At 40.5% G+C, this 16,404-nt stretch overlaps 1 protein-coding gene across 8 annotated transcripts in view; it reads right to left on the bottom strand.

The window, feature by feature from the left end:
- Nucleotides 1–16,404, bottom strand: part of LOC6558325 — an 87,611-nt gene that overhangs the window by 64,300 nt on the left and 6,907 nt on the right. For 4 of the 8 annotated variants that reach the window (XM_043215694.1, XM_043215693.1, XM_043215688.1 and 1 more), the window contains 5 exons: nt 16,142–16,369; nt 15,858–16,063; nt 14,564–14,732; nt 14,258–14,506; nt 14,063–14,192 (listed from right to left, as the gene is read on the bottom strand). In XM_043215694.1, the coding sequence (XP_043071629.1) occupies nt 14,063–14,192; nt 14,258–14,506; nt 14,564–14,732; nt 15,858–16,063; nt 16,142–16,369 (982 nt within the window). Of the gene's footprint in view, nt 1–14,062; nt 14,193–14,257; nt 14,507–14,563; nt 14,733–14,926; nt 14,984–15,857; nt 16,117–16,141; nt 16,370–16,404 lie in introns of those variants that run through there. The other 4 variants (XM_043215692.1, XM_043215691.1, XM_043215686.1 and 1 more) reach the window with 3 other exon arrangements.

Here is a 16,404-nt window from a genome sequence, read left to right on the forward strand (position 1 = left end):
TTAACGACAACTGAGCTCTCTCTCTTCTCTCGCTCTCTCTCTCTCTCTCTCTTTCTCTCTCTCTATCTCTCTCTCTCCCGCTTGCTCTTGACTCTCTCCCATCTATAACCATAAAATCAAATCACAACAATAACCATAACCATATAGCAAAGATTTAATAACTGTGATTGGAATTTGAAAAATGAATTTTTCCTCGATTCGGTTTTTTTTTTCTGTACGTTTGTAAAAAAAGAAATTTTTGTTTTGTGTGTTGTTGTTCTTTTTTTTGTTGCTGATTTTGGCCTTCGCCCTGCTTCACCCCACCTTTCTTCTCATTTCTTTTTCGTGTCATTTCGTTTCGTTTGGTTTTAGTTTATTTACGTGGATTATTTAATGGATTTGGCTGTTGTGTCGCTTGTGGATTTGGCATTGAATTTCCCGTGCGTAGCGAACGAAACCTTTGTAAATATTGTCTATGTAATTGGAGCGCATATTTTTATGGATGTAAAGATGGAATTATGTTTATTTTTATTATTATTATTTCGGATTGCCGGACTTAACACAGATGAAATATTCAAAATCGAAGTTCGTCGATTTCAACTGTGAAATTGTTGGCTAAACAAATGATGGAATTAAAAAACGGATTTGTAAATAAATTAATACTGTATTTAAGGTATGCGTTTTTTCAGTTTTAGATAACAAATTTGATACTTTTAATATTTTAGCAATTTTTAATAACTTGACAGATATTTGTATTTTTATTTATTTATTCGAGAAGTAAATATTTTGGCATGGAGATATATTTAACCTTTACACGCGAAAGCATCAAAGATTTATTTTAAGAGTTATTTTTGGTAGACATAATCTATAAATAAAATCTTCGATTGCCTCTGCTCGAATAAGCAGTCGAAGTCAGCAACCACAATAACACAAAAAAATCTCAGCATTTAACAGTTTTTTATAATTTCCGGCCTGACAGCATCCGCTTTCATTTCCGCTGTCGTTTTGCAACAATTGCAACAGCAGCAACAAGGATAACATGACAAGATTTATTTGCGCGCCATAATTATAAACTGTCCTGCTGGGCTGCCAGTTATTTTGAGTGTCAGTTCATTCTGTTTACTTTATGAGCCGCATGCTAAATTTTGCCAAGTGCCAGCAACAACAATAGCAATGAACCTCATGTTGGCCAAAAGGGATACGCAATTGGTAGTAGTTCGCTATCGTTACCGCTATCGCTGTCGCAGTCGCGTTTGAGTCCAATACGGGGAGCATTTTCTAGGCCAAAGCTCTGAGAGGCTGAGTAGTGGGTGGCTTTTACGTGGAGCTGGGTCGTTGGGGTGTGGGTGCTGTGTGCTGGGTGGTCGTGGAGGGGCTTAGGGGGCTGGTTAGATGGTTGGCCAGGCGTGTGCAGGCCGCAAGCAAAGTGCTGGCCCAGAGCCTTTGACAGCTCAACATCAGCAGTAGTAGCAGTAGAGACGGCCGCGACGTCTGTCCAACTTCTGGCAAATCTGCGAGTGTGTCTCTCAGTGAATATGTGTCTGTGGGTCTGTGTGTGTGTCTGTGTGTGTGTGTCTGTGTGTGTGTCTGTGTGTGTGTGTGTGCGTGTGGAAAAGCTTCTGTGGGCATTAAACACAGCCGTCGTAGAAGTGTTTTGAAATCCAATTACCAGCGCAAATTTAATTTGTTGCTGCACTCGAAAAAGTTGCCAACTTGTTCGCTGTCCGCCCCGCTGATAGCCTATGAAAATTGTTTAGCTGCAATAAAGGGCCAGTTTCCTTCACCCCTCAGAAAAAAAGTGGGGACAGGGCAGGGGTAGGAGCGGTAAGGTGCCGCTGTCGAGTGGATATCAGGAACAGCTTTTGCGCCTGTTTTCATTTTGCAGCCCGTGGCGTTTGTTGTTGTTGCTGTTGTTGTTGTTGTTGCCTCCGCTTCGGTGGCATCATCAAGTGGTCAGAGTGCAAAGTTTAATTTGAAAAACGTTTTTTTTTCTCTTCTTTTTTATTATTATTATTATTTCACTTGTTGTGTGTTTTTTTGTTTTGTTTTTATTTTTTGTTTCCTTCTTATTTTGTTGTTTGGAGGGGTTTGTTGTGTAGGTGTTGCTGTTAGGTGTTGAATTATGAGCAAAGTTCATGAGCTGGCACAGCGTCCAACAATGTATAAGCCAAATAAAGCCATGTTATGGCCACTGGCGGTTTTTAGGGGCGTATACGTGTGTCTCTCTGTGTGTGTGTGTGTACTCCAATCGTGGTGGTGGTGTGCGTGTCTGTGTGTGGTGAGTAACGTTTGCGCAGTGGGCGTTTGCTTTGCTTTGCACTTAAGAGTATTTTTGTATTTTTTTGCTAGGTTTTTGGCGGCTTTCACTTGTTGTTTGCTCTGCTTGCGACTTACAGCTGTTAGAGTCGGACTAACATGCAACATTTCACCGAATTTAACAGAATTGTGTTAGAGGCTAATTGCCAGGTAAATCTGTTTGCCATGATTGAGCATTAAATGTGTTAAGTAACTGGGCAGCTCTGACTGGCATGACTTGCTGAAATTTTTGGTTTATTTTTTCTAATATGCCCAGCATTATTCTACTGAGTGGTAATCAAGAAAGTGAAGACCCTTTTTTTGCGCACTTGGGTTCGTTTTTCATTTTTTGTTGTTGTTGGGCAGTTTTAAAAGCTGAGCAATATTCATAAAGGTTGCGAACATTTTTATTGTTGTCGATTATTGCGGAATTTTTGCCTCTTAGCCAATTTGGCTTAGTTTGTTAGCTGTGTGTATCTGTGTGTGTATGTAGAATTGCCAGCTGCTGCCATCTAATTGTTGGCCGCTGTGCAAAGCTGAAGCAAAGCCAAAGGCAAATAACAATTGCCTTCACATTGAGACTTCCCGCAGCGTTTTGACCAGCACGAAACGCCTCGTGTAACATGAAACTTGCGAAAGGGCGGGGAGAGTGGTTGTTGCGAGCAGGCAGCCTCCTTTCAATAGGGCCATGATTTGAGAGCGCTGCGAGAATGCGAAACTCGACCAGACCAGACTCGACTCGCCACGATTCGATTCAAGTCGAGTAGACTCGACGCTTAAGCACAATGCCCCACTAAATTACAGTTAATGTTTATTTCTTGGCCCCAATGACAGCAGTCGGAGGCCAGCTGGAGCAGCCAGTCGGGCAGTCGCCCAGTTTTCCCGGTTGGACAGTCAAGCCCCAGGCTTTGTTTATTCTTCTAATCTGTCTGCCCTTTTTTTCGCTACTCTGCCCCTTTTCATTGCCCCTCTGCATCCCTTCATTTATTTCCTTTCGCATGCTGTTACTGCATTTCGATTGTATCTTTGACTGGTGGCATTGCTCGGTTTTAGTTTTGGTCGTTTGTCCTTTGCTATTGCCTCTGCCTTTGTTTTATGCTCCTCTTCTACAGCTTTGGCTCTGGACAATGCTTTATTGAGTTATGGCTTGCATGCGGATATCCGCAAGTAGAGTGAGATAGATGCACACGTAGAGAAAGAGCGAGACGTATAAGAGATACAGTCGGAATTTATATAAGTTAAGCCAGCTTTGTTTTGAGGTGTCCTGGCCAAAGACTCTTAGCCATAAATTAGCAACATTTTCATTGGTTTCATAAATTCGAAAAATGACCACATTCAAAACTCGATATATATATAAGAAATACTTACCACCACCGCTCTAATTTTTAAAGCAAACAAACGCAAATTGCATTGAAACTTACCTGCAAGAAAAGTGAGAATAAATTCGATTATTGGTTAGCTTCAAGTAAATATTTGATGTAAATCAGTGATTTATGTAAAACGTATTTATAAAAGACATATCTGATCCCAATCACAGCAATAATCAAAAGGTTGTTTGTCTGCTCTAAAAAGTAGGCAACACAAATTTATCAAGTGCTTAAAGTCTGGCTCATCAGATACTTTAACATGAAGTACAGCTTAGTCTTGATTAAAGATATTATTGTTTCAAGAAATATATTCTGAAGAAATATATTCTGAATCAATTAAGGCTTACTATTATATTCCATTTGACAACACTTCACTGTTTTCGTATCTCTTTCCAACTAAGCATTAACCAAAATGATTAGTGTGCCTTAAAGTCATTCAAATTGCTGTAGTTTGAAGTCTATCTATCGCTCTATTAAAACTTAACTTAAGATAAGCAAACCTAAGAAATCCAATTTGCATTTGTTATTTGATTTGCCCAAATTATTTTCGTTTTATTTATTTGTCTTCTATATTTTTGTCTTCTTCTTTTTTGGAATTTCTTTAAAATTCTTTTGTATTTTAAACCTGCAATTTTGCTTGTTTCGTGTCTGACCTAATTAAGAAACTCATTCGATGGAGAAAGAAATAGAAACATACAGAGAAAGAGAGAGAGAAAGAGAGAGAGAGAGAGAGAGAAAGAGGGAGTGAGGTCGCATCAAGTTAAAAACTTCATTTCAACAACAGAAGAAATGCACAACATTTCAATTCAACTTAATTTCCAACTTTTGGACTAATCTTCCCTTGTCATTGCCTTAATTGTTGACCAAGCAGCAGCAGCAGCAGCAGCAACAACAACAACAATAACAACAAGGACATACAACATACAGTTGGCAGTCAAGTTTAATGCGCTGCCTTTCCGGGTCTGCCTGGGCAATTTAGTTGATGGCTTTACGCCGCCTTTGGCCTGGCCATAAACACCTGGGCAAATACAACTCAAAAGAAGCGCCTCAATTTAAACATTTGCCTTATAAGAGGTAAAAATGTAGTTGTTACATTTAATTATATTCATATCTTTTGGCTGCCAAACGTGCCAAGTAATCCGACAAGTTACAAAGCGGATGGGTCCTCTTATTCCCCCAGTTCCGCCTCCGCGCTCCACTTTTGTGGGCGTGTTTCTTGCAAACTGTGCGAAATGTACAAAAATGCTGAACACATGCCAATTACCAGGCGCCGAAAGTGCCGAGGTGCCAAAATGAGGCCTCTGTTGCAACCCAGCGCTAAAGGTAGAAGGTTGCCACGCCTCACCAACACAGTCCACCCCACACATCCCCCCGACGCGTCCCTGCACTTACGCTCGCCTGGTTGCCAGGCACAAGCTTAAAATGCGCGAATGCCAAACGACATTTACATTTACATACAAAATGCAAAGGGAACTCAACACGCGCCCTTACAACTGTATTGGGGTAATGCCGGGACGGGGAGGGAGGGAAGGTTGAGTAAAGTCTACTGTAAGGGGTAGCGCAACGCAGTGGGTGGTATGGGCGGTGGAAGAGGTTATGGTCTTCATATTTGTGTGCGCTCATGTGAGCAGCAAGGATTCGGATTCAGATTCGGATTCAGATTCAGATTGCCGCTGACTTCTGCAAATGTTGTTGTTGTTGTAGTTGTTGTAGTTGTGCTTTCGCACATTTTATTATTTTTTATGACTTTTGACAAAGGTGCGAGAAAAAATACATGTGCAAATGGCAGCAAGCTATTGCGATATACCCTGTAATTAGCTGGAATTCAACTGAAAGTCACTTTAATTTGGATTTATAGAAGTGGAAAACTCAACAAACTTCACATTTATAATGACATAGTAGTTATTTATTGAAAAGTAAAAAAGTAAATTAATTTATGGGTATATTTAGATTCAACATTTAAAAAATGCATGATAGAGTCTATTGTAATCATAATATAATAATAAGGTTAGCCTTAATAAATATATGTCCAAGTTAAATTGCTTTTTATTCGAATTATAAAAGTTATAGCCATAGAATTCTTCAGCATAGCTGCCTACAGAATCTAGTAGTCTGTTCGCAGAGTTAAGCTTAATTTGATACTCAGACGAAAAATAATAGGCTTATAAGCCACACACAGGGTATAAAAATCGCCTTGAAATGCGTGTTGAAAAGTTGGGCAAAGTCTTTTGGTTAGGGTAGGACTTACATGCCCGTTTCGCGGCTGCTCTGGCGGAAGGAAGAAATCAAGGAGCGGCGAGTCAAAAGGCGGAACGAAACAAGCCAGCCATTTGCCATTTGCGTCTTTTTCCTTTCCTGCCATACCAACGCTACATGCCCCCAACCCCGTTCCTACCCCTACCGCTGCCACTACATCACTTTTCGTTTCTGCCGCTACTCTTATTTTTCTTTTTTTTTTTCTTTTTTTTTTTTTTTGGTAACTTGATTTGCAAGTTGTGTGTTTGAGCGGCTGATATGTGTAGAAGAATGGGGGAAAAAGGTGTTTTGCCACAAAGTCGAGTCGAGCCAGTTTGTTCAATTGTTAAAATGTTTGTCATTGATGTTTTGGGCTTTTGTAACATTCAAGCATTTTATTTTTTTGTTGTTGCCAGATTGTCATCTCGACTTGAGTTTTTCCATTCACCATTTACCATTTTACCGGCTTGGTTCAGCACAGTTTCAGTTTTGACTTAAGTGTTTCACCAGCTTATTTTAACTGCCTGTCGTCGCTCTCTGCTGCCCTGCCTTCCCTCGTCCTTTGCAATTGAAATGAATGCGTTGACTATGCTGCTTGCCACATTCCATTCCACTCCCTCCCACACCGCCGACTGGCTGTAGCGTCTGTCATACGCCTGGTTTGGCATTCTTGTATTCGCAGCCATTTCATTCATTTGCACAAGGCTTTTGTGTGAGCGGCTTTATTACGGATGACTATATTTGTATAATTTGCTTAAAGGCAGGCACCTCGTTGCAAGTCATCGAGGATTAAAGATGCCGTCACTGATTTTAAGCTCAACTGATTTCAATTGAAGTTCGTGACGATTTGCTCCTTTTGTTTTTGTGTTAAAGGCATAAAAGTTTTGTTTCCACTTCAAAAACTGATGCTCTGAACTCTGGCGCTGTGAGTGAAAAGTTGTGTAAGGATTTTAAAATCGACCACAAGAGAGTTGAAAATGGTAATGGTGCCAAGGGGTTGGGGTGTGTCGGTTTGCACAGACTTTTCCTCCTTTGACTATGATGATAGCTGTCTATCTTGATTAAAACTTATTTAAATTCAAAAAGACTGCATCTTAAATTTGGAAAGCTTCATATGGCATAACTTTATCAAATAAACTTCAGAATCAAGTGCAACTTTAAGATTAGAGTCGTAGTCTTAATTTAAAAACATATATGTAAGAACAAATTAAAACCTCTTAGAAGTTTGCACTAACTTGCTGTCGCACAACATCAATTTAAGTTAAGACAGAAGAAAATTAAGAAAACGGAATTCAAAACATTCCTAAAGACCTACAAACTTTTCGACTGTAACCGAAAAGCATTTAAAAAAAAAAAAAACGAGTAAATGAGAAAGAAAAACACATTAAAAGTCACTTCACATATGCAACGCTCACAGGCAGCTTTGGCAATATATTACCCAACTCGCAGTTTTTATCCAATACTGCAGCCTACTGCAGCAAAAGAGAAAAAAAAGAGAAGGATCTCTCGTACATCACACGGACTTACAGTTCACCGCAAAACTTTGCCTTGGCCATATAACACAGAGACAGAGCATCGAAACTGAACCCAAAAATCCTGGCAACTTGAAGAGGCAGCAATGAAATGCATTGCAATGCGCTTAAGTTTCATAAGCCTGCGGCCAAAAGCGAACCAGCAAATCTGTGGCACACACACACACATATGCTGTGAGAAATGACCGCAGTGCCACGCCCATGGGTCATGTGTGTGTGTGTGTTTGTGTTTATGTTAGTGTGAATTCCATACGACTGTCATTTTGAGGGCAGTTGCAAAATAAAAAAAAAAAAGATGCAAAAAAGAAAAGGAATTATCGAAAAGTGAATTCAAGGCAATGGCTTTGGCTTTCCAACTATTTTCGCCACATTGACAAGAACTTAAGGAGGCTGGGCCAAGGGGGGGTGTTTGTTCACTTTTGGCAATTCATATTGCCCAGCAAAGGGCCAGTCAAGTTTGCTAACTGAAATAATACGTGTAATAGTTGCACAAAACTCTCGTTTGGTCAGCACTAAAAAAGAAAAGCTAAAAAAAAAAATATGGACGAAGAAAAACTGTTATTTTTGTGTCAAATACTTGGATAACTGTCCACGTACAAGTCGAACTTTCGCTGACAGCTGCCACGAGGCAAAACGACCCCGCCCACTCACGCCTTAATGCACTCGCTGCAAATTAATATTGCACTTTTTTTACTCTCTCTCTCTCTCTCTCTCTCTCTCTCTGACTCTGCCCGTCTCATGGCTCGTTGGCAGAATAAAGGGGATAAGGATGATAGTTGCACAAGTTGAGATGAGAAACTGCTTAGAAACTTTTTGCGCGTCTGCTTCTGCTGTTTTCTTGTTGTTCTAGTTGTTGTTGTTGTTGTTGGAACAGAAAAATTAGTTTCTTCACTTATTGAAATGTCAATGGGGATGTCAGGCTGCAAAAGCGGACGAGATGCGTCACGAGTGAGGGGGTAGGGAGGGAGTAGGGATGGAGCTGGTCGGAGAGGGGGGTTGGTCTCTCCAGCCAAATTGTAATTTCCACGTCTGCAGAGCTCTCGAGACTTTGCTTTCCGTCCTGGCGTCAATTTGCTTGAAATGCTTCGTGCCAAATGATTTAGCGTCGCTTTTTTCCATTTTCAGTCTATCCCAAATACACAACCACACACACACACACACAGAGCACCCATACTTGCATTGTGTGGGCAAAAAGTTTTACCTTTTGTCTTTCGGTGCTCGCCTCGGGGACTTTGGCAGCCTCAGCTGTTTGGCAGCGCGTTCGTCAATTTAACCTAATGATATCAGCGCGTTTCGAGCCACAAAGAAAAAAAATGTCCAGGACGAAAAAGGTGCGAAACTGAAATTTAAACAAATTAAAAAGGGAAGCTGCTCACAATTGAAGCAACATCCTTCATAAAAGACACAAAAGCAGAAAAAGGTTCGCGCTTGTCGCAGCTAATGAGCGCAGCAAAAAGTGACAAAGTTACAGCTGCTAGTTGAAAACACACCAAAAAAGAAAAAAAAAACAGTTGATAAATTCAAGTTGAGTATGTTTGAAGAGGGAAATACTCTGTACATAAATCTGCTTAGAAATATATATAAATAAAGTAACCATCCATTGTTATAATGCCCTTTCTTTTGCTTGCAGGGTATACAAATAAAAGGATCCTTACGCTAAGTGGCTTAAGTCTGTAAAATATGCATACGTAGGTGTCTCACTTCGGTTGTAGCAGCTTCATCTTAATTTCTTATCTGCATTTGCTTATTTAATGAATTTCGCAAGTTTGCGTTTTTTTTTATTTATTTGTTCTTCTACCACAAAAGTTAATGTCGTTTGGTTCATATCGAAAATGCTTGGGTAATTAATCAATTTGATTGATCATGCGATGCCCAAAAGCTAAATGCACAATATTTTACAGCCTCCCACAGCCACACCCCTAGAGCGAGAGGGGCGGCGTGAATAATGAGGCAGATTATATGTGTATTTATAAATATTTAAATACTTACATATTAAGCCAATGGAGACAAATGACTTTTGAATATACTACGTTCAATTAGCATAATGTCAAGACTTGTAATCAATATTAGTACGAGAGTCTTGGGTTTCAGATGCTCTGCTCTCCATCAAGCTGTCCAAAATTGTGAATTCATAAATGGATAGGCGCATGGACAGGTATCGAGTTTAACAAAGCATTTCAAAGTTTGCAGCAAACGATGATGTTGCACACACTTTTGTGCTTTAATACAGTGCACATAAATTGTATCTGAAATGCACAATTAAGTTACGAATTTCAACAATTCGCAATCATGATGAACATACAGACGCCGAGAGGTGAACAAAGGGAGAGAGGGAGAGAGAGGGGGGGAGAAAGAGACAGAGCATCAAGCTCCCATTACTGCAGCTTGTTAGGAGTCTTAACAGTGGCCACTTCCCCTGGCCACTTCCTGTGGACAAGCGAAAGCTTTTAAGTCCACAAACATGGCGCATCAGCTTCAAGTGCTTGCTAACCACAGTGACTTAACAGAGCGCAGGTGTGTTCACCGAAAAAAGCTTTCGACAAAGCTTTTAACGCCATGTTAAGGCGACAGACGATTTACATTATTTGAACAGCACTCGCAGCTTTGTGTGCTCTCACTGTAAGTGGCTCTCTCATCACTGAACAACAGTGCATCTTGCCTATGACAAACTTGTAACAAACTAATTGATGTGCCAGAAGTCTTATTCAAAGAAGGAATACAATATATAATGACATGTAAAATATATACACAGTTAAGTTAAGCAAATTTTACAATCATGAGAGATAAAAGAGAGATATATTGAAAAATAATCGATGTGCAGTAGTTAAACTCCATTGCTGATTGAATTGGGTAAATGAAAATAAATGTTGACATTTATTTGAAAGTAATGTTGTACTTAGAATCGTCATTGCAAAAGTTTTGAAAAACATTTTCAGAGTACACGTTGGGGAATAAATGCGAACAGTAACAGCCCTTTGAGCTGTCCAAAGTGATAAATAACTAAAAGTAACCAAATCTCTTAGGAGATAAGTTTACAATAATGCGAAATTAAATATATACATTAATCTTACCTAAAAGCCGAGCTTTATAAGGTAAAAATACCCGATCTTACTAACATAAGTGCTTAATTGCAAACAAACTGTTGTATTATGTACATTTTCTTATCTATAATTGATTTAAAGCTGCACAATTGGGGCTAAAAGTGCTTAACAAATCTTCAGCAGATATTCGCGTGTGTAAGACTCACAATTCTTGGGCAGCCATACAAACACCGGCCCCATTGCTAATACAAACTTGCTGGCTTATCAAAACACAACATCTACACAAGTACACACACACTCACACACACACACATACACACACATATTGTACACGTGCCTCAAAGGGCAAAAACGTGATGCTAATCGCATTTGCCAGCGACATTTTCTAGGCCTTATTTGCTCTAATTTTATTGCGGCCTTTTTGTTGTTGTTCGTTTTGTTGTTGTTGTTGCAAGTATTTTGCTAATAGTTATTGGATTTGTCATGTTTAATGTATGTTGTAGTCTAATTGAAAACGTTTTTCGCAGTGATTTTGAGCACATTGCGTATACGCAATGAACGCCTTGGTTCATTTATAATGGTGAACGTATACGCAGCGTGTGACAATCTGGCAGCAAATTTGATTGTCATTTTTATTATTATTGCCTCGCACACATACACACAACATCCAGCATACACACACACACACACATACACACACATAGCACACACATGCACAAAAAGACACAAAAATAAACATACGCTTGAGTGCGACGTGAATTGCTTGACTTGCTGTTATTTTTGGGCAACTGCTTAGGCGCTCTTCAGTCTTATGAGAGATTAACAGAGCATTTAATCTTGGCTTGGCATAAAATGACACAGCACACAAACCCACTCGTACACTCACACCCACACACACACACACACACACACACAGATAGTGGGTTTAGATTTAGGCTGTCTTTCTCATGTTTTGCTATATTTATTATGCCTGCCTTCAGTGACATTCCTTTTTTTGTTTGTTATTTTGTTTTAGGTTTTATTGACATTTACTTGCTGTTATTTGCTTCTTCTTGTTGCTGTTGTTTTTTCTGGCTCTATTGTGGTTATTGTTATTATTGTCGTAGTTTTTATTGTTGTCGTTTTGTTTTTGTGTGGTATTTCAGCTCAACTGCAATAAAGTGAATTTTTCCACACGTTGCATACTTTTGAGCGCTTTTCAACACACCAACACTAACACATAGACAAACACACATATGCACACGAGCGCGTACACAGTAAACACATACAGCGAGAAAATTGCAGTTACTGCCGCGACGGAAGCTGCTCGTGAATTTTAAAACAATTTTTTATACACAATTTTCACATTTGTTTGCTTTTTTGTGCGCGAGTGTGCGCGTTATTTTCATCTCGTTTTCTATTTTCTTTGTTGTATTTTTTGTATTTTTTGGTATACTTTAAGAACACATTTGGGCAGTGATTGTTGGTTTGTTCAAATTGTTGATAATATTCATAATCAATCGTTTAATTGCAAAATTCTGAGGCACACACACACAAACACACACACGCACGCAAACAGGCGAAACTTGGAGTTGATTATAAAACGACAGAGCAAAAGTTAGCGCAACACTAGCAAAATAGCAGCGCAGCAATGACAGCGGCAAGCGGAGCGAAGCAAAGCGAACGCAATCAAAGCTTTCGCAGCTGGAAGCCTAACAGCAGCAATAGCAGCAGAGCAGCTTGGAAGTGAAAGCTGCGACGCAAAGAGAGCAACTGAGAGAGCAAAAGCGCATAAGAGAGCACAACTAAAGAGCGCCAGCAACTTAAAGCGCATGCGCCGCATCAAAAATGCTGGAAAAAAGGAGGAGGTGGAGTAGCTGAGTAGAATTTTGAGCGATGCTGTTATTGTGTGCGAATTATGTGTCAGTGTAACAATGGAAGTTTATTGCAATTAACAAGCGCTGAGATTCTGTCTCTTAACGAGTGTGTGTGTGTGTATGTGTGTGTGTGTGGGAGAGGGAGTGAGATGGCTGCTGTCCAATGATGCGTAACTGCATTTGAAGTGGACGCGACATGTTTTGTCCTGCGCCTCATTAGAGTCAAGGCAAAGAGATCAAAATTGGCATTAAGCGTGCCACAAGTATGAACATTACATGATGCATAATGCATGCCACGCCCACTCGCACACACATTAGCCGGCTTGTCAAGCCGGGTCGTGCCCCGAGTCCAAGGCAAAAGATGCAGACAAAAGCGTTGAGCGGCTGCACAGCAATTTAATATGCAGGCAGGCAGCCAAAGCACTTGCATTTCGCACATCAACATTATCGTCATCATGATGATGATGATGATAATAAACAGGAGGCAGGCAGCTACGTTGACGTTGACGTTGACAAGGCTGCAAGCTGAGGGAGTTGCAAAAGAGAAAGTTTTTTCCCTTTTTTTTTGTGGGAGGGCGAGCTGCTTGCAACTGTGTTTGCTTAGGAGTGTGTGTGTGTTCTCTCTGTGTGTGTGTGTGTGTGTGTGTGTGTGTACTGTGCCTGGCAGTTTGTTTTTAATCAAGGCAAAACTGGGTCAGTTTGGGCTGCAACTAAAAATATCATTTATGTTACCCAGGCAAATGCGCCAGTTGACTTTCCCTCCTCCTCCTCCCCCTGCTACTACTCCTCCGCCATTCTTTTTACATTTTTTGTGAATGCATTGTGTGCTCAAATATATATAGAATATATATGCATACATATATTTGTTACTCTTCACACACACACACACATACACAATTGCAATTGGAAGCTGTGTTAATTGCTGCACAAATTCATTGCGCTCGTTCGCTGTTAGCTAACAGCACAACTGCTAACTAACATGCCACTAACACGTCGCTAACAGCGGCAGTTAAAGTTCTTTAGCAGTTGACCCAGTTGCCTGGCCCCAGTGTCTATAAATAGAGCACCAGCAATACAGTTGTCTCTTCGAGAGGATATTCGGGCGGAGAGAAGGAAGAGCCGAGTGACGGCTGACTCCACTTTACAGAAGCTGCATCTGGGTTGGGTTTTATGATGGATTTTCGGAGCCATTGAGTTGGGCAATTGGGCAATTGCTGCTGCTGCTGCTGCTGTCATTGCTGCCGATGTGTCACAAACGGTTTATGCGAAGTAAATAGGTATTTATAAACGGCTTAAAACTTTTGAGAGCATTGCAGACTTGATGGATAGGATTAGGGCCTAGTGCCTTTAGGGAAATCAACAAACAACGAATAGAGTTCGATTCATGATTAAAGTGCACAATAAATGTTTCATCACAGTTGACGTTGACATAAAGAAATGATTAGCTAGAATTTGTTGCAAATAGTACTAGGATTATCAGATTAGCTCAGAGTTGTTTGAAACTTGAACAATACTTTCTACATTTTAACCTCCATCTAAAGGTTGTTTGCCTGGATTGGCTGGAAAAACTATGAATATCAGCTAAGCTAAAATATTCGGAATTACGAACATATTCTCTTGACAATAACTTAGTCAAATAAATATCATACATTTCCCCAATATTCAAAAAAGTACTATAGATTTTGGGAACATTTCAAATGTATTAAGAGAGAATCTATACAGATTTTAAGAATTTAAACATTCAAACTGAAACTTACCTCTGACGATGTAAGATAACACATGCGCGAATCGGTGCTCTCAATGGAGGCCTGTTGTACAATTCCATAGCGTGATTCACGATCACTCAAATACTCTGAACGCAAACTATCCTGTCGAATAAATTCCGCACTGCAAAACAAGAGAGTATTTTAAATATATATTAAATGAGTTAATGAGTTAAAAATTGGCCGTACCGTTGCTCCAAGGAATCAGCGCGAGCGCTCTTATAGCCGGAATCATTGAGGCTGCTGTCCTGACGCAGCGATGGTAGCGAATCCCAAGGCGAACGCTTGTGCCCCGAGCCGGGCATTTGTTGGCTCATCATGCCGTGGCCGGAACCGGATCCAATGGTAGAGCTGCCCGAACGCCAGCCATCCGAGTGACGGAACCACTGGGCACGTGCCGATTCGCCAATGCAGCTGGCACAACGCGAATTGGAGAAACTGTTAAGCGGAATGGGTCAATTAACAATGCTGTAGAATCTCAAGTCGACTGCTTACCTAGCATTATGATCGGATAGATAACCGCGATCTCTTTCACGCTCCCGTTCGCGTATCAACTCATTGCGATCACTGTAGTAGCCATCCCGGTCCCGTTCACGCTCCTTATCACGTATGGTGGACAAGGGGCGATGTGGGGGCAGCGGCAAGGTTGACGATTTGGCATTGGCTGCATGGAAAATCAAGCAAAGCGAATTAATTTCATGTGTACAATAATTGATTAGATTATTGCTAATTCAAATAAACATGCTTAGAATTTGCAAAGCTCTTATAGCGATCATTTATGATATTTATGTTTAGATATTTAAGGATATGTTTAGACACTGAATCAGTTAGAGACGTGCATTCTATGGAACTACTTACGCCTACGTAGTGGATATGGGCTGCGCTGTGTTGATCCTGGTAGGCTTTCAGCGAATTCTGATGATTGTTGTTGTAGTTGTTGTGGTTGTTGTTGATAGTGATGTTGAGATTATTATTGTTGTTGTTGTTGTTGTTGCGTGGTGTGACAATTGTGGTGGTATTTTGTGTGCGGGCGCATGATGAGCAAATTTGATGATATGGACATGGATAGTATTTAAGTTTTAGTTATTTAAATATTATTTTTAAGAGAAAGATATATAGAGAGAGAAAGAGGAAGATTTCGACGATTGCATAACGAATAAATCACATAAGGAATAAAGTTGAGCAAAAATATTTAGATGGAATCAGTGTCAGCGATTAACTAGTTGAATATTTATTTATATATCTTAATCATTGAATGAGTTATGATAACCTGCCGAAGCTAAGCATTAATATGATATGATCAGTCAAGCTAGTTAGTTATGTTTATTGGTATAAGTTTCTACTGATCCGATTATTGACTCTATGCATGAACTGATGCCCAACTAGCTACTGACGATGACTAAGCTTTAAATTGTTAGTTCTGCTTTTCTATGCTGATTCTGATTTCAATCGGAAATTCCTTTGTTAGTTAATCGCGATTTTTTTTTCTTCTACAAAATACCCGCCGTAAGGTAATTCACATTAATCAGATTATCACACATTGCCTACTGTCCCTATCAACTACAATGTGAACAACACTAGAAGAGCTCAGGCTCAGGCTAATTAAATATTCGATAAGGGCAAAAGGCAGAATAGAAAATGATAGCAAGTACGAGAGGGTTAAATAGCTACAACAACAACAACGAGAACGAGAAATGTTTAGGAAAACGAAATGTTGCTACCAAAAGCGTAACCCAAAACTAGACCTAAACTAAACTGAAAGCATTGAACGATTGGTTTGGCAACTCACCCAGATTTTCCATGCTTTGCGAGAGTAGAGCCTCAAATGTGTGCAGACTGTACGACTCGGCATCCATGCCCTTGGCCAGCGTATTGCGCAAATGCATCTCATACTCCATGAGCAGTCGGGATGTGGGACTGCCTGGCGTTGGGGTCACATTCGGTGCCTGCTGATGCTGATGATGTTGATGCCGCGATGCACGCTGCTGTGGATGCGGCTGATGCGGCTGATGCGATTGATGCGATTGCTGTTGTTGTTGCTGATGTTGCTGATGCTGCTGCTGCTGCTGCTGCTGCTGCTGCTGTTGATGCTGCTGATGCTGCTGCTGCTGTTGTTGGCCATACGACTGATCCTGATCGGAGTTGCCATTGCTGGAGCTGGGCGTGGTCGCATAGCATTGATTATCAAACATTACATTATCCGAGGGCGGCGAACCCTCAATGCAGTTGCGCTCGCGCTCCCGCTCCAATTCCAAATAGAGATTGCGCGGCGGATAGCCGCGTCCAATTTCATGCGACGATCTGTACGTAAAATGCCAAAGTCAAAAATGTAAGCA

The sequence above is a fragment of the Drosophila grimshawi genome, unplaced genomic scaffold (genome assembly GCF_018153295.1).
Source record: "Drosophila grimshawi isolate 15287-2541.00 unplaced genomic scaffold, ASM1815329v1 contig_44, whole genome shotgun sequence".
In the NCBI taxonomy this organism is placed as follows: Eukaryota; Metazoa; Arthropoda; class Insecta; order Diptera; family Drosophilidae; genus Drosophila; species Drosophila grimshawi.